Source organism: Danio rerio, chromosome 23 (assembly GCF_052040795.2).
Source record: "Danio rerio strain M-AB ecotype USA chromosome 23, GRCz13ab, whole genome shotgun sequence".
NCBI classification, from domain to species: domain Eukaryota; kingdom Metazoa; phylum Chordata; class Actinopteri; order Cypriniformes; family Danionidae; genus Danio; species Danio rerio.
In genome coordinates, this window is record NC_141043.1 from 8592524 (window position 1) to 8612194 (window position 19671).

Here is a 19671-nt window from a genome sequence, read left to right on the forward strand (position 1 = left end):
TTGTGATTGCTGAATAGTCATTCCATATAAAACTAATAGTCCTCATTTCATTACTTGAGTCATTACATGCAAACATGTTGAACTAGTTGTCAAAATCTGTCAAGCAAATTTTATAAAAAATTCTCACTCTCCAGAAATGTATACGATGGTACATTTTCACAATGAGCCTGTGTTGCATATTACGACTATACCAATACTAATAATAGCTGATTATTGATATGTACCCCTATATACATTTCTAGAGATAGTGAAAAAATTATTTTACTCTTTTTTTCCTGAATAAGTATTCTAAGTTGAACAATTTTATGTATGATTTACAGACCTATGTATGCTGTAGGTTAAGTTCCAGTATGTACTGCACTATTGTTAACAGTTGTGCACAGCTCGACCCAAAGGAAGTTTTTGTTTGTTGTAAATAAGGGTGTGTTTACTCTTTTGCACAATGCTGTAAACACATTAGAGATGCAAAGAGCATATGCAAAGAGTAAAAATGTGAAACATACATATTCAGTGTCTTGTACTCAGAGACTCTACCTCACTAAATGCAGTGATGTCTAACTTTACTGTAGTTTTCAAATGGCTGTGCAAATAGTATATATAGTGGTCTTGAGCATTTTCAGGAAGTGTCACCAAAATCTGACTTTTGCATTGGAAAAAATGTACTAAGTAAACTGTCATAATGAAAACATGGCAAAACCATATGACTATCTTGTTTATAAACAATGGAGTTAGGACTTTTCATCTTGGTGACACTGACACTTTCATTCACAAGAATTCTTGCTTTTGAGGAATGAGCTTTCCATTTTGAGCAAGTGACACGCTTTTGCAGATTATCAATCACATTTTGCAGTTTGTACTAATTGTTTTAGGAAATGCATCAACTATTGTGCAGATGTAAATATTGTTGTGAGAAATGCACCAAAGCCACTGAGAAAAATTGTAAATGATATTGGAATTTAACTATGGTACACCCTTCTCAGTAAGGGTAGAAAAAAAGTTTGATAGAACTCTCATTAGTTTCACTTTCTTGTTAGTTACACTTCATGTAAACAGTCAGGTTTGACTGCATGAACAACCATAAAGTAAGATAACAGGTAATACTACCAACTCAAGCTGATTATTGATATGTACCCCTATATACATTTCTAGAGATTGTGAAATACCTCCTAGGTGGTACGCTTTTTAGTAAATTTTGTTTTCGCATATCTACTGTGTACGCTTTCAGGTCAGTTTCCCCACCAACCCCTTTCCTAAACCCAACCGACAGTGTTTTAAAAAAAAAAAAAAAAAGAAAACCCCTTGTGGCCACCTGATTTTTACCACGTTTTCAGATCTTACCATGTTCTCACCCTGTTTTTTGCCTTTTGTTTTACCTACTTTCTAGAACCGTTCTTTGCCAGACTTAACCCCCCTTGTCACGGTCAACTCCTCTTTGCATTTCAAGTCTGCCGACATACATGACAAGCTACTGGGCAAACTGGTAACAGTGGAAAAGCCATCTACACAGAGGTAAGCAATCAGCTGGCGAAATGAAACAGAAGTTGATGGTGGCATCATACCGCCCCAAAATGCAGCAACATGTATGGTTGGCTATATAATTCTCACTCTCCAGTAATGTATACGATGGTACATTTTCACATTGAGCCTGTGTTGCATATTACGACTATACCAATACTAATAATAGCTTTATTTTAAATAAGAAAGAAAGAAAGAAAGAAAGAAAGAAAGAAAGTAAGAAAGAAAGAAAGAAAGAAAGAAAGAAAGAAAGAAAGAAAGAAAGAAAGAAAGAAAGAAAGAAAGAAAGAAAGAAAGCTTCTTAAATTGAATACGTTTCATGATCTTTGTTTTTTTTCAAAGTGCAGTGATTTTGGATCTCAAATAAACAATTTCTAGTGTGTCAAAACAAAACTCCACAGACTATACTGTATATGTTTATAGACAGACAAACAGACAGACAGACAGACAGACATAGATGATAGATAGATAGATAGATAGATAGATAGATAGATAGATAGATAGAGAGAGAGAGAGAGAGAGAGAGAGATAGATAGATAGATAGATAGATGATAGATGATAGATAGATAGATAGATAGATAGATAGATAGAGAGAGAGAGAGAGAGAGAGAGAGAGAGATAGATGATAGATAGATAGATAGATAGATGATAGATAGATAGATAGATAGATAGATAGATAGATAGATAGATAGATAGATAGATAGATAGATAGATAGATAGATAGATAGATAGATAGATAGATAGATAGATAGATAGATAGATAGATAGATAGATTAACCGAGCTTGATCTGCAAGCTTACCTGATGATGACATACATGACCAAGCAGTTTCCCACCAGTCCCACCACGCAGACAATCATGTACACCACAGCTATAGTGATCTTAAAGCCTTTGGGGAAGAAGCTGTCACTCTCATTGAAGGTGCTGAAGTTGTTCTGGAACAGTGACTCGTTGTACAGATGGAAGTGTCTGGGGTCAGTAAAGCCGATGGAATCATTTGGGAACTCCATGAGTATAGCTACAAAAAACAACAACAACAACAGCAAGCCAGAAATGCTGAGTGAAGCATATTCTCCATGCTGTCTAAGTCACATGAAAACAAGCATGGGGAGACCGTTCTCCTCTGTTCTCAATTCTGCTTACTTAATCAGTATAATAATAACTCACCAAGAGTTGTATAAACTACTGAAAATGATACGCAGCAGTGCAAAAGATTAAAAAACCACTTTAAAATTGTCAATTTTGATTTAATTGGAGATACACTGGTTTGAGAAGAATGTTATTGTTTGTTTTATCATGTAAAGAACTAAAATAAACAAATAAATAAATAAAATATTTTTTGAATTAATTAATGTGAATTTGTTATGATTGTTTTTTAATTAAATATATAATAATAATATAAATAAATATATGACATTTTAGTCAAATATAAATCATAAATCTAAAGAAAGTAAGACTTTTTTAAATGGTCTCTAAATTGTATATCTTCGAAGATGAACTAGGTTCAATTTCAGAATGTAAATAAAATGTTACATTTTTACTATAAAAATTTTTCTTCTTTCAATTGCTAATCAAGTTGGCTTCCTAATCCTAATATTTAACTGTAATACTAATAACTGAATAGCTGTCTAATAAACCTGTCACTGTTTATTATGAATATTGTTGGCTCTTTGACTTATTGCTGTTGTCCCCCTTTTCTAACCAGCTTGGAGAAAAGCACCAACTATTAATAAATTCATATGTGAAAAATGCAGTTTTAAAACCGCATTAATACTAAAAAACTTCAAATCAAAGTAAGCCTAGTTTATCCAATAGCAGGCAGCCATTTTGTGGTCATGTGACATGACAACAATACACTATTACAACTTTTTATGAAAATAAAGATTGTGACCACATTAAACAAAATGCACTGTTAGTTCAAATGAAGTTATCCCATAAATAAACTTCTTGAAATGCATGAATTTAACACAGAAAGCATGATATGAAAAAGCACATTTACTTTCTGAAAACAAACATGAACACAAATAAGACTTTTGTATTCCCCGTTTTCATTTCGGTCAGCATTATTCGGCATTGACCCACGTTGATTTCGCTACAGCTGATGAGGTACAGCGAATACGCGAGGCGCATAGCAAACCGTCTACTGTACTGTCAACAGTTTGCGCATGAAATGCATCACACAGTTTGGCTTCACAGAAAAACAACCTGTACATGCGAATTTCCCGGAAACCTCCACACCGGACCGGACAAAAGTATGCAACCGTTTGTATCACATTGCTTTAGGAGGGTTGAAACATACATACCGCTGTTTAAAGAAATCCCGGCTGGTCGCTTATTCGTCCGGCTCTGTAGGATTCTTCGGTCCGCTATTCTTTCTGTTTCGAGCAGCCTGTTTCCAACAGCACACAGATATTCACATTGCTGTGTATCTCAGGCAAAAGAGAAACATGTTTTTTTTTTTTTTTTTTTGGTAACTGAGAGAACGCAGTGGGAGGGGGAGGTGCGTAGAAGCACTTGCTTGTTGTTTGCGAATCTTCAGCAGCGACTTACATCTCCACTAGGTTTCCTTCAGTCTCTCTCTCTTTCTCTCTCTCTCTCTCTCCCCCTCTCTCTCTCTCCCGCTCTCCTGGCACGCGCTATAACCCAAACGCTGATTACGCAGGGTGGCGCGCGCATGCAGGTGTCAGTGGCACGCGCGCGCGCTCGTCGGAACAGGTGTCTGTATCGGAGAGCCAATGTAACTGTATTTTTAAATTTTACTGCAATGTGACCTTTAAAAATGTGTAAACCCTACATTTACATTTTGGCCATTTTTTTTTTTAGATTTTACATTCTCAACATTGTATATTATACTTAAAATATTTAAAAAGGCTGTTAAACAGAATTGGCATATCATTTAATAGAAGAAAAAAAACTGAAAATGTATTATAATATCGTCACCTTAGAATTGTAAGGTTCTATCTGACATTTTTATTAAAATAGAGTTATTGACATATTTTTATTAGATGACAACGTATTTACATTATGGGATGTTTTTTATAAATTGTTTACATTTTAAGATCTTTTATTTAAAAAAACAAATGTTACACACATACTGTTTGCTATGGAATGCAAAAACTTTGAAGCTCAATATCTCAAAATCATTCAGAAAGCAAATAGAACCTTATAATTCCAAGGTGACGATATATTTAGGAATGCACAAATTAAATTTGTGTAAATTGCTATAAAAATATTTTAAAATGACAAAAATACACAACAAATGTTATGATCAGTGAATATAACTATAGGTGACGTGGTGCGCTGTGGGTAGCGCTTGTTGCCCCACAGCAAAAAGGTCGCTGGTTTGAACCTTGGCAGGATCAATTGGTATTTCTGTGTGGAGTTTGCCTATTGCCCATGTTTGCATGTTCTGGTTTCCCCCACAAGTCCAAAGACAGGTATAGGTGAATTGTGTAAGCTAAATTGACTGTAGTGTAAGTTAAAAATTAGTGTGTATCATGTTTCCCAGTGATAGGTTGCAGCTGGAAGGGTATATATATATATATATATATATATATATATATATATATATATATATATATATATATATATATATATATATATATATATACATTTTCTTGTCGGCTTAGTCCCTTAATCTGGGGACACCACAGCGGAGTGAACCGCCAACTTATCCAGCACGTTTTTTTGCAGCGGATGCCATGTGAAATTTTCTTCTAAAATTATAATTTTTCTTCAGCTCTTATGTCTGCATTCAGTAATTTTACCATTTTGGCAAAGAAAAAGGTGATTTTAATTTATTTAAATTTGAAATAATTGACTATAAACATAAGAGGCAGAAAAAAAAACTCTCATTGTAGAAGAAAATTGTAGATGGCACTTTGCATTTGAACTCGTCATGCGTTTTACTCCTGTTTTTATTTGTACCATTTATTTGCATATCGACACAATAACAACTTAATTTTTAATGCACAATACATTTAAGGTCTGTCACAAGCACCCTGTAATTCTGGCAATCACAGCTGCCTTTTTTTCAAACCATAAATTTGATTATGAACTTAGAAATAGTGAAAATACTGTAGGAAATGCAAAAGATGACTAAAATGAGGAACATGAACCAGTTGCTGCACATATATTCATGATGAATGCATTTTCAAATACATTCTAATCTACAATCTTAGGTCATGTCAGTGTTATGCATCATGTTTCACTTTTATAAGGCACACACTTGAAAGTAAATGTGCCTCTATGCTCAAGCTCATATATGCAAGCCTCCTTTGTCAGAACTGCAACAGATTTCAACTGCACGGTGCAACAGATTTCATGGATAAGTCATTAATGTCGTCTGAATTATTTGCAGGATGCGTCTACAGTCTGCATGCAGATTTGTTTCCTCAGCCGTGTGACAGAATTTTAAAGTGCACAAATGCTTTCTCAGCTGAATGTCAGTGTGTGCTGCTTTTAAATGTTTCACCACTCAGACTTGAATGCGAGTAGAAATGGGAGTGTTGGCTACAGGGGGAGCTCATGTTCAGGTATCAATGCACCGGCGATAAATCACAGTGTTGTTACTTTGACAGCATGTCGCACTCATCAGTCACATGAGCCCTGGTTAATTCTTGTTTTTATATATAAATACATGCCTAAAGGAAGTATGTGCTGTAGGCTCGGAGTACTTGGTGCATTAATGTGGATTCATTAACATTTCGCTCCATGAATTTTTTTGCACTCCCAAGCAGTTTCTTGCACTTTGGGCTAAGTTGAGTTAAAGGAATATGCAAAGTGTTATATATTAATAGAGAAGCATGGGTAGGAGAGCAGTGAAATGTCACGATTTGGCTTTATTTCCTGCTGTGCCGCTGGAAACCTGTTTACTGTGTGTCAGGCTGGCCACTGTCCTTGGTGCTGAAACCAAGAAAAGAGAAACAGACGAGCTCTGAATTCTTCACACAACATCAGGCAAAAAGCTGAGGGATAAAAACAGAAGTGCAGATCACACTATAGGGCAGACCAGGGCACACTGTTACACAGGACTAAGGAAATCTCAAAGGCTTTGAGGGAAATGTTTATTCTAGCAATGGATTTCTATGCTTGTTTAGCTTGATTATTGTCTACTTTTGCTAACATTAAGGATCGATTAGTTAATTAATGGGGTTATTATAAACATTTAGAATAGCAGTTTGATATATATGTTGATATTAAAACCATTATATATATTTTTGTAATTGTGTAGTAAATAGGTTTTGTATCCTCCCAAAGGGTTTGTTTGCGAAAACCACCTGCCAGATTTACAGTTGAAGTCAGAATTATTAGCCCCCTGAATTATTTGCACCCCTGTTTATTTTTTTCCCCAATTTCTGTTTAATGGAGAGAAGATTGTTTCAGCACATTTCAGCACATTATCTTTGCCATGATGACAGTAAATAATATTTTACTTGATATTTTTCAAGACACTTCTATACAGCTCAAAGTGACATTTAAAGGCTTAACTAGGTTAATAAGGTGAACTAGGCAGGTTAGGGTAATTAGGCAAGTTATTCTATAAAGATGGTTTGTTCTGTAGACTATCGAAATAAATATTAGCTTAAAGGGACTAATATTTTTGTCCCAAAAATAGTTTTTAAAAAATTCAAAACTGCTTTTATTTTAGCCGAAATAAAACAAATAAGACTTTCTCCAGAAGAAAAAATATTATCAGACATATTGTGAAAATTTCCTTGCTTTGTCAAACATCATTTGGGAAATATTAAAAAAGAAAAAAAATCAAAAGGGGGCTAATAATTCTGACTTCAACTGTACCTTAGACATATTTTTCAGTAACTGATTACACATGTTTCTAGCAGTTTCTAGCAAGTAACAGGTTCAAAGTAGATAATTCAGAGGACAAGAGATTCATTGATTAATATATATTTTTTTTTTTAGCTTTTTCCCTATATTAATCAGGGGTCGCCACAAAGAAATTAACTGCCAAATTATCCAGCATATGTTTTCCACAGCGGATGCCCTTCCAGCCACAACCCAGCACTGGGAAACACCTATACACTCTTGCGTTCACATACATACACCACGGCCAATTTAGCTTATTCAATTCACCTACCACATGTCTTTGTACTTGTGGGGGAAACCGGAGCACCTGGAGGAAACCCACGCTAACACAGCGAGAACTTGCAAACTCCACACGGAAGTGCCAACTGATCAAACCAGCAATCTTCTTGCTGTGAGGTGATCTTGCTACCCACTGCACCACCGTGTTGCCATGTTTTTTTTTTTGTTTTTTTTTTACTGGTGATCCAACACATACAAAACAATACAAATCCACCAAGTATAGTAGAACACAGCAACATTATTACAGTGTTATGAATACTGAAGCCTATATTCAAGCACGATGGCAGTAAGTGTATTTGGATATACATTGTTTACCGTAGGCATTGACAATAGTTAAAACCAAAAGTAACGCATAATAATGTTACAGCTGACCAATGATTGTAAAGTATTCCAGAGAGCCATGTAAAACCATAAAGCTAAATGCATTAGTTAGCAATAACCAACAATGAAAAAACAGGTTCTTGAAAAATGAGTGCCTGTGGCAAAAGTTTTACCAAATTTTGTTCTTTTCAATGTGTTTCATACGAGTTTTAATATCATATGTTTAATGAGAGACAAAAAAAGGCATCTGTTTTGGAGAAAATCCTAAGACCAATGTGACTGTGTATTGCAAATGTTATGAAATCAAATGCCTTAGTTTAAATTGTACTAAAATGTAAATGTTTGATGTCAATTGGAAATAAAATCCACCGATACTGTATGAAAATGCCATTTTGTATTGTTTTAACCTGGGTTTGGACTCTTCTGTTGAACAATTCTTTATGAAACTTGTACTAGAGTGCCTTGTGTAATTTCAAAGATTTACCAGAGTAACTACTGTCCAAGTTTATTACATTTAAAAATGAAAGCATATCATGCAAACGCTAAAATATTAGTAGCATTGCACTATGGTAAAATGTTTCTTAGCTGAAATGTCGCCTCACAGCAAGAAGGTTGCTGGGTCGCTGGTTTCTGTGTGGAGTTTGCATGTTCTCCCTGCATTCGCGTGGGTTTCCTCCGGGTGCTCCGGTTTCCCCCACAGTCCAAAGACATGCAGTACAGGTGAATTGGGTAGGCTAAATTGCCCGTAGTGTATGAGTGTGTGTGTGTGTGTGTGTGTGTGTGTATGAATGTGTGTGTGGATACCTATAACTAGTGGCATCAAAGGGTCAAAAGGATGCACAGCCTACATCATATTTTTAGAATGAAAATATAATTTATAATGTCTCATAATGTGGATTTCTAACGTGTCATTTCACTATATGATTGACATCATCATAAAATATTACTGAAAAGAGCCACAGCTGCTCATCCCCTAATGTGTTAAGTTGAACCTGAGGAGACAGAGGCGAAAGCTAGGAGCTCAAAACTGGAGATGATTGCTGCTTCCATTGTTTAAAAAAAGGTCAATTACTAGTATTTCCATTTCAGCAGTTTCTACAGTATTGATATTTTTTAATTTTTCATATTTTTCAGTTATCATATACATGTAAACTATGTGACATTAGTTCAGACTGCTATTGCTGACAAGGTACCAGTTATCGTATAGAATAATCTCATTCTACATTGTACATCGCAACGTAACCAAGCCATTATTCAAACAGCAGCTACAAATTAAACATTTAAGAAATCTTTTATGTCTAAAGTGGAAGAGGCATCAGCTTTTTTGCTTTTTTACATAAATTATTTTGCTGGTTTTAAGAAAAAAATATTAATTCAAAGTTTTGACATTATTTTTTAAAACAGGATTATTTTTAACTTGTCTAGAAAATGCTTTGTGATTTACACATTTTTTGATATTTGGACTAAACAAGATTAAAACTCAAAGTTAGAAAAGTGTTTTTTTTTGTATGTAAATAAGTAAATATGTAAATAACAAACCTTTTTAACACAGACAATGAAAAGAGCAGAAGGATGAATTTTTGTTATTGGCTGGTTGGGTGAAAATTATGCTGATGTGTCTTCAGCTTTGAATTTGTATCCTAAATTAAACCAAAAAAGTATTTAAAATTATTATTATTATTTATTTTCATTTTTACTGCTTTAATAATTTTTTTTGATGTTTTTGAATGATGTTTGCTAAAATAATCATATGTGATGTTTTAAAAAAATAATAATAAAATATGTACATAAATGGTGTGACAACTGGTCTTTCTCTCATTTTTAAATGGACAGTTCACCCCAAAAAATAAAAATGTACTCACTTTTTACTCCAGATACCAGATCTTTAAGCAACCTAGGCTCTTTCTGAAAATGTAATGCAATATAAAATTTCTGGAGAGCGCCAAATACGTCACAGGAGCTATATATATATATATATATATATATATATATATATATATATATATATATATATATATATATATATATATATATATATATATATATTTATTTATTTATTTATTATTTTTTTTTTTATTATTTTTTTTTTTGCAGTTTTTGCTTTTGCAAATCCACCAGAGGCAGCTGTGTATGCTTTTTCAGATCTCAATTTTTTTCTTGCGAGTGCCATTGGCGCTTGCTGTTCTTACGTAAATCCACCAGAGGCCGCTGTCCCCCCTCCTTCCCTAAACCCAACCAAAAGTGTTTTCAAAGGCACAGATTGACCCACCCACCGACTTCCCTAAACCAATCCAGAAAAGGAAAAGCCCTCACCTGATTTTTACCACGTTTTCAGATTTTACCATGTATTTACTTGGATTCTGTTTTTGTCGAACCCACTTTTTGGAACTGTTCTTTACTGGACTCGAACCCCATTGTCGTGATCCACTCCGCTCTGCCTCTCAAGTCCGCCAATGCACATGGCGAGCTACCAGACAAACTGGTTGCAGTGGAAAAAGCTGTCCATACAGAGGTAAGCGGTCAGCTGGTGAGCGTGAAAAAGAACAGCATCATACTGCCCTGTAGTGTTCATTTTACAGATGAAAAGCAGTCATACATTTGTCAGGCTATATAATTCGCATTCTCCAGAAATGTATACAGGGCTACGTTTTCAGAATGAGCCTATGTTGACTTAATGACTTATTCAGGTAAACACAAAAGAAGATTTTTTGAAGAAAGCTAAAAACCTGTAACTTTGACTTGCATATATAGGAAAAACTAACACCATGGAAGTCAATAATTACAGATTTCCAGCTTTTTTAAAAATATTTTATTTTCTGTGCAACAGTAGCAAGAAAGATAATCAGGTCTGAAATAAATAAAGGATGAGAAAATGATGACAGAAATTTCATTTTTGGGTGAACTATCCCTTTAAGCTTGCGCAAGCAACCCAAACTGTATTCCAGCAGCGATACTACACACGTTATTTGACTCTCAGCTGATTAAACCTGTTAGATGTGAAATATCCTGATTTGCTTATTCAAGCCAGGAAATTAGCAGCCTGTTTTGCTTGGATTCATATCATCTTATATGTAGCGAATCTGTTTGCATTAGAAATGTCACTCTGAGAAGAATAATGTGAAAATGTTGCGGCATCCAAATGCTAATGAAACCCTCGCCTCGCTGTGTTGTAAAAAGCTGGCAGGATCAGACGGATGCTGATGTAATCTCTGATGTCATGTACTATTACATATCAGCTTTGCCCTCTCTAATGTACACATCTGAATCATGCCCAGTAAATGCAGTAAAGATTCAGCTAATAGGTTTCAGATAAGCTCTATGTACTTTTTTAGCTTTTACAACATCCTAATCAATAAATTAATTTATATCCAGCTGACTCAGGGTTTATTATTATTCAGCAGCCACATTTATTATTAATATTATTATTATTATTAATAATAATAATAATACTTTTTACATGGGCGGTGTTGGGTGAACAAAAGGTGATGGAGCAGAAATGAGAGATAGAGAGCAAAGCTGTGGGGGAAGGATGACTGATAACAGTAATGGCTGCAGGCGACATGCTGACAACAGAAAATGACCAATAATGGATGAGAAGAAATGGCGCAGGTTAAGTGCTATAACACAGTGTTAAAACAGGGTGCAAAGACACTGAAAAATGGAGGAAGAAGGGAAAACAACTAAGGGTTGCCGAGAGAGTAATGGTGCACAGATCCAATGCCTCATTCAAACGACTCAAACGCTTTGAAATTGCAAAAGGAAAAGCGTCTTTCAGAGATGTGTCACTGCTTTCTTGGTTACCGCTTTTGTAAAGACGCGAGTGTGCTCTGGGGAGTTTGGAGGAGGTATTGTTTGCTCTTTTTCTTCAGCAAGTCAACATGAAACATGATGTGATGATACATGTGATGTGTTAAGTGAAAGAGCGCTATTGATGTGATTGTAAGAAAATAAAACGTTTTTTTTTAATAGTGTTTATCTCACACAGAAGGAAATGGGATGCACACACTTTAAAAGTTTGGCTAATAGTGGTAAGCTGGTAATTATTTTAGACCTAAAGTAATAAAATAACATATATACATACAGTTGAATTCAGAATGATTAGCCCCCCTGAATTTTTGGCACCCCTGTTTAATTTTATCTCCAAATTCTGTTTAACAGAGAGATGTTTTTCAGCACATTTCTAAATATAATAATTTTGATAACTCATCTCTAATAACTGATTTATTTTATCTTTGCCATGATGACAGTAAATAATATTTTACAAGATATTTTTCTAGACACTTCTATACAGATTAAAGTGACATTTAAAGGCTTAAACAGGTTAATTAGGTTAACTAGGCAGGTTAGGGTAAATAAGCAAGTTATTGTATAACGATGGATTGTTCTGTAGACTCTCGAGAAAAACATAGCTGAAAGGGGCTAATAATTTTGTCCCTAAAATGTTTTTTTTTTTTTTTTTTATAAAAGCTTATTTTATTCTAGCTGAAATAAAACAAATGATACTGTACTTTCTCCTGGAAAAAACAAACAAACATGATCAGACATATTGTGAAAATTTCCTTGCTATGTTAAACATAATTTAGGAAATATAAAAAAATAAACCTGTCCAACTGCTTTTTTACGCAAGTTTCTTATCAGCCAGTCACATGGGAGGAACTCCCGTCATAACCACAGTGTACCCATCTTCTGATGGTCTCTTTCAGCAGGATAACGTGCCATGTCATAAATGATCTGAGACATTTTTTTTTTTCTATATAACATATTAAACATGACAATGAGTTCACTGCACTCAAATGGCCTCCACAGTCATCAGTGCTCAATCCAATAGAGCACCTTGGGGATGTGGTAGAATGGGAGATTTGCATCATGGATGTGCAGCTGACTGCAGAAACTGCGTGATGCTTTCATGTCAATATGGACCAAAATCTCTGAGGAATATCTCCAGTACCTTGATGAATCTATGCCACGAAGGATTAAGGCATTTCTGAAGGCAAAAGGAGGTCCAACCTGGTACCTAATAAAGTGGCCCGTGAATGTATATATGTTATGATAATATATAATATACATTATTTTTATTCATTCATTCATTTTCTTGTCGGCTTAGTCCCTTTATTAATCTGGGGTCGCCACAGCGGAATGAACCGCCAACTTATCCAGAAAGTTTTTATGCAGCGGATGCCCTTCCAGCTGCAACCCATTTTTGGGAATCATCCACACACACATTCACACATAAACTCATGCACTACGGACAATTTAGCCTACCCAATTCACCTGTACCGCATGTCTTTGTACTGTGACCTTCTTGCTGTGAGGCGACAGCACTACCTACTGTGCCACTGCCCCGCCCCACACATTACTTTTGGTGTTTTTTCATGTATTCTTTAATTAAATCTAAACACACTGAGAACTATTTCTATGTCAACATTAAATATGTATTTTTTTATTTCAATTACTAAGTATTGATTTTAACATTAGTAATAAATTTATATTCAAATATACATGTAACAAAAATACAAAAAGGAGGAAAAAAGCAATAACATTTTAATAATAAACCCACATAGCCTACAAAGAACTGAAGAAACCGAGCGATCTGAACACAAATGGAGCAATCAAGGAGAACCAAAACATGCGAGTTCTAATTAACAACCAAAGAGACTATTAAAGGAACTAATGAGTAGACATGGAAACACATTTTCAGTGTAAAACAGAAACAAAACCTACCAGGAATGACATAAATCTTATTTTTCAAGTTACTTTACAAAAAATAAAATAAAAATAAAATACCAGTGAATATACAGCAGGGCAGGAAACAAATCCTCTGGTTTCCATTTCACAATGCTCTGAAATTATTATCTGAATAATAATACTACAAGCATGTGGCGTTATTACATTGTAATGAAAGTGTACAAATAATAATGTGTACCTATCAATTGTTCATGATAACAGTATAGGCACATGCATTAGCACAAGTAAAATGCCTTTAAATAGTCTAAGACCACTATTCCCCAAATCCTTCATTACAATAATATGGTTTAAAACTGAAGGACATGCTCAGGAATGAATATGTGGGTGTTTGGGTCAGCATTTTCAGGTTATTAGTGGGAATAAGAGGTGGGATGATGTTGTGGACAGCCTATGGAGACAAAACATGTGTAATAACTAGTGAAATGATGGAATACAGATGGAGCATTATCACCTCCAACCTTAGAGGTCCCTTGAAATGCATATTATTTGATGTGTGACGTAATGCAATGAGCACATCAAATAGCTCCTCCCCTTTTAAAATTAGCCAATAGCATATCACAGCTCTGCCATTCAGCATCACTGAGCTCAAGTGTACAGACTCATGACAGGCACAATCTATAATAGCCATGCTGAGTGTGTCAGTTGTTTCTACGCATTAAAAGGATTACAATAAATGTGGGAGAGTTCAGATCAACACTGTGCTGCATGCTGCTGGTTATTATTTTCTTTGATTTGAAAATGTTTAGGCAAAAGCATCGAGTGAATGCTCAGTCACACATGAGCCAGTGATCAACTTCTGTTGGAGATTTAGTGTTTTGGCACCCTTCAGACAGAAGTATGAGGTGGCATCATAAACATCAATCATACATAATGTCTGAAGTTAAAAAGGATAGTTTTGAATACGTTTAAATGTGAATGTTTTCACTGCACTGGAGTATGTTAGCTTTTTAGAAAACCCTAAATACAGTTTATACTTATGTTAAGTGGATGCAGTAGGTACCCTAAATGCCATACCAAAGTCTAGAAAACACAAGTTATGCCAACAGTATAGTTTTGAATAAAGAAAAATGCAGCCGTCACTATGGGTAGGCCAGCCCAGTCCAATAGACCGATTACCATGTTTGTAAACATTCAGGATTGCAGGGAGGTGGCAGAAAAAAAACGGAAGGGAATTTACAGCGAGGGAATGACATCTGATGTGGTACAGAGTTTGTTGTTGTCTTAGAAATAAGATATACTGATTACACATTATATATATATATATATATATATATATATATATATATATATATATATATATATATATTAGGGGTGTCACGATTTCGATTTTTAATCAAAATCGATCGAAATTTATGCTCAATTTCGATTATCGAATCAAAAAATAGAATCGTCGATGCTGCCACGCCCCCATGTCACGTCAGCTTGGCTTGCCAAGCGGGAAAAAAACAGGCTTGTTGAAGTGCTTGTTAAACTGCAGAAGCAGGAGACCTGACGACAGAACTTAAACCCTCTCCTTTTTCAATGAAGTCGCCGGTGTGTAAGCATTTTGGATTTCCAGTGAGTTATGTTGACAACGTTCGTGTTGTCGACAAAAAAAAAACACAGTTTTGCAAGCTCTGCTATGTACGCATTACGTACGGTTCGTCCGATAGACAACACCGGCATCGCGATCCTCCGCCCGCCCCCGTTGCAAATCCGCTAGCGAAAAGTACACACTCAGGCCCTGTTTACACTGTCTTTGTTTTTAAATGACATTTTAGAACAACAACAATTTGACATCCACAGTTGCGTGTAGCATTTCTGAGCAGCCCTCCTTCCTCTCTACCTCTGAAAATGCACATCACGTGACCACACAGACACAGACGCACATACAGCCATGCGCCCTAGACAGCAGGTCCAGGCAGTCAGAGGACTGCTTCAATCTTTTACTCACTTGTTCTTTGTCATTTTAGCGAACACCTCAGATACTGTTGGCTGGTTCCTGTTGGTTGTGCCTCTTTTTTACCGACGCCATTATAATGACACAGATTACTGCCTATTCCTGCAGAAAAAACTGATTGACAGGTGGTAATTATGTGTGTAGCTTGCCTTTATTCATTTACTGTATGATTTGTTTATGGGTAAAACAAAGACCATGCAGGTCAGGTAGTTTAAATGGTAGGCTACAAATAATTAATTAATAATTAATTGGTCATTAATTAATTAATTATTCATAATCGAAAATCGAATCGAATCGTGCCTTCAGAATCGAAAATGTAATCGAATCGAGAATTTGGAGGATCGTGACACCCTTAATATTTATATATATATATATATATATATATATATATATATATATATATATATATATATATATATATATATATATATTTACATAATTCTTTCAGCGTATTATAACAACTCGTCACCCAGACATAAGCACAGTGATTCGGCAAAATTAACGTTAAAGTGAGCGGCGTTCATCTGGCAGGTCCATTTGCGATAGCACCCTCCCAATGGATATTGGATGAGATGAAATGACCAAGCATCCAGCCCGAAACATACAGTCTCATTGAAGCTCCAAGTGATTTTACAAGAGAGAAGTTAAAGGCCTACAAGTCTTTGGATGCCAACAATTTTGTTCTGTGTGGCCGTGTGCAAAAAAACAATGTTCTATGTTTACCAGATTCAACACTATGTAGTGCTAAAAACTGAGGTTCTGCCTAGCCAAAGACAAGGAAAGAAGACTGTTCAAGGCCTGGGTAATTAATCATCAACAAGCAAAGTGACTGCATTCTGACAGCGAACTGCACCTGCCCAGCAGGGTGTGTGAACTTACACGTGGAGGTAAAGTTGGTTTTATATTCGCACATTCGGATTGTCGCCTTAATCAGTAACGAAGACAATGCCCCCCACGTGGTACGGTTGTCAAACCCCTCCCCCACACACTAGCGTGATTTCCGCGACCGTCAACCCTGCGTTTAATTATGGTTGGAACTACACTGTGCAAAGTTGCGGCCCTCCAGGAACTGAATTTGACACCTGTGATCTAAGCCTTCAAGCAACCTATTCTTCCTACTTTAATAACAATGCCTTTGATGAAATCTCATAACAGCAGCTAAACAATCTCTTTAGTCTATTCAGATCTATGAACTGATACAGTTTCAGGATTCACTTCATGGATGACTGCCTAATTAACAAAGCCTTTCGATCTCTTTTATCTCATTTATTCAGCAAGCGCTGATAGATTATGCTACTGATAGGAGAGTAATTGCAGGCTCAGACGCGGAAATCATAATATATGCTTATTTTTCTTTCACATGCAGATGCAAATGCTGCTTGTTCCTCAAGAGTACTGGCAAGACATAAAAGAAGAGAACTATTTTTTTAGAAGCTCTGGTCAATTTAATTTGTTGATTTTAATTAGCATGTGTATTTCTACACTAAATGATGTTTGTGAAGCTTCTGAATTGTGGTGCACTAAATCCCATTTCTGACTAAAACAAATAAAATAAACAAACAAACAAACAAATAAATAAATAAATAAATAAATAAATAAAAACTTAATTGTGACTCATGACCTAACATATTGCAGTTTTAAGTTAAATCTTACAATTTCAAGGTCACATGTGAGTTTTAAGGGGTCATAATCTGAGAGATCAACTTTTGCTTAAGATTTTGATATGAATAAGTGGTTTATTAAACTAAAAGAATACCCTGTTTCAGTTTCAGATTGGAAATCTTGTTATGGAAATAAAAGCTTTTATTGATACCAAACAGAGAAAACAGCAGATCCTGAAATGTTCCATCTATGACATCACAGGTATGTACAACACCACCTCCACTGAAGAATATCAATACCTGTGTTACATAACCAGCGATCGCTTTCCAGAGATCGCTGGTTCTCACACGAACACTATGGACTGCACTTCCGCCTTCCTCTGGACTACATAGACATACATGCTCTTCGGTCACACTCACACATGCTCACTCATCAAGACTAATTACATTCTCACCAGCTGAGCTTTGTCAGAGACTGATTACTCACCCTACATAAACCACTCATTTACTCATCCAGTTTACAGAGTCTTGTTAGCTGTATCAGTAGCATTACAAAGCGTTTTCCCTGTCTTGTTTCCCGTGTTTAGACCTTAGGCATGTTTACCCGTGTTCTCCTGTTTAGCCACCTGCCTTATGACCAATTGCTTGTTATTCGACTACGATTCTGGACTGCCTTTATATATCTGTTTGTACCTGTTTGATCATTGCTTGCCTGACGCTGAATAAACCTGCATTATGGATCTTACCTCCAGTTGTCTCTGTCACTCCAACTCGTCGTTACAACCTGAGTCTGTAGCTCTGCTCACTGATTTGCGCTTGACTTGGTCAGATCAAGCCACAGAGGAGCAAAAATCATACTGGACTGGATGTGTATAAACACACATAAAGTTACATGTACATAGTCAAAATGCTAATCAATCATAGCAGTGGGTGTTTACTTTACCAAGCCATCAGTGCGTACCACCCATAAAATTTGCACATTTTCTCAGACAACCATAAAACCAGGGTAGAAAAAAAACTTATTAGTTAGAGATTTAGATTTTTTAAAGTAAAAACCATTCAAACATCATAGGTTAAATAGAATAAAATGATTAAAAAAAACTAGTTTGTGACCTATTTACAGTAAATCTAACATTGGCTCATTTTGAAACTGTAGCCCTATATATATTTCTGGAGATCACGGATTGTGTAGCCAGAGGAACGTACAGTATGGCTGCATTTCATCTTTAAAATGAACACTAGGGTGGTATGATGCCGTTCCTTTACACGCTTACCAGCTGACCGCTTATCACCGTATGGACGGCTTTTCCACTGCTACCAGTTTGTCCAGTGGCATTGAAGGATTTGAGACGCAGAGCGGAGTTGACTGTGAGAACGAGGAACAAGTCCAGTGAAGAACATGTCCAGAAAGCAGGTAAAACAAAAACAAAAGCCAGATAATAAAATAAACAAGAGTGAGAATGTGGTAAAATCTAAAAAAAGACTTCTTTAAAAAAATCAGGCTGCTGCAAAGGCTTTCCTTTTTTTAGGATTGAACACTGTCAGATGGGATTGGGGAAAGGAGGTGAGTAGGATTATCGGTCGGTTGGTTGGTCAGTCAGTCAGTCAGTCAACAGCAGGCTCTGTTAGATTTACGCAAGAAGAGAGAGAGAAATTTGAAATCTCAAAAGTGTACACAGCGGCATCTGTCAAAACTGCAAAAAAATAAAAATAAAAATAATAATAATAATAATTAAAACGCTCCTGGGATGTATTCGGTGCTCTCCAGAAATGTATATAGGGGTACATAATCAGAATAAGCCTGGATTGTTTAAATCTCCAATACACATTTGGATTTACATCTTGCAACTCTGAGTTTACACCTCTTAGCTCTGAATTCACATCTGTTTACATCTCACAACTCTCAGATTGTCTCATAATTTTCAAAGTTCCTGTGTGGAGCTGCAGTAGGTGCCAGAGGCTGGGGAATGCTGGACGTCCATCGTGGAGAACTGCAGGTGTGAGTAGGTCACCAGCGGGTGTTCAGGCTGGCCCACATGAACCTTGAGGGGACTTGTCTGTCGCTCTGGTCTTTCAGGAAATTGTAAGATGAGGTCTTAGATTTGTGATATATAAACAAAAGTTCCAAGTGCACATTTCACAAGATGAGTTTACATTTACAATTAAGATCATGTCACACAATTCTGTACATGATTTTGTACAATTAAACTGACAATTGCAAAAAATAAACTTGGGATTTTGAGAAGTAGATTCAGCACTATGACGGAGTCACAAGCCTTGTTTTTATTCGGAGCTTTCATTAATAAAGACAATATTTTCTTTTTAAAAACCTTTGCCATTAATACTGTGTTCACATGTTGACCTTAATCTTTGCATATGAGCGGGCACAGCCATTTGAATCTTTTTGGCTTAAGACTTCTATTCTCATTCACTTCCATCAATTTTT

At 35.7% G+C, this 19671-nt stretch overlaps 1 protein-coding gene across 12 annotated transcripts in view; it reads right to left on the bottom strand.

Annotated features, from left to right (window-relative positions):
* oprl1 (opiate receptor-like 1) overlaps nucleotides 1–19671 on the bottom strand; it is a 317839-nt gene that overhangs the window by 85167 nt on the left and 213001 nt on the right. For 5 of the 12 annotated variants that reach the window (XM_087305421.1, XM_087305419.1, XM_087305418.1 and 2 more), the window contains 2 exons: nucleotides 3818–3903; nucleotides 2316–2532 (listed from right to left, as the gene is read on the bottom strand). In XM_087305421.1, coding sequence (XP_087161547.1) covers nucleotides 2316–2532; nucleotides 3818–3903 — 303 coding nt within the window. 12 annotated transcript variants of the gene reach the window in all.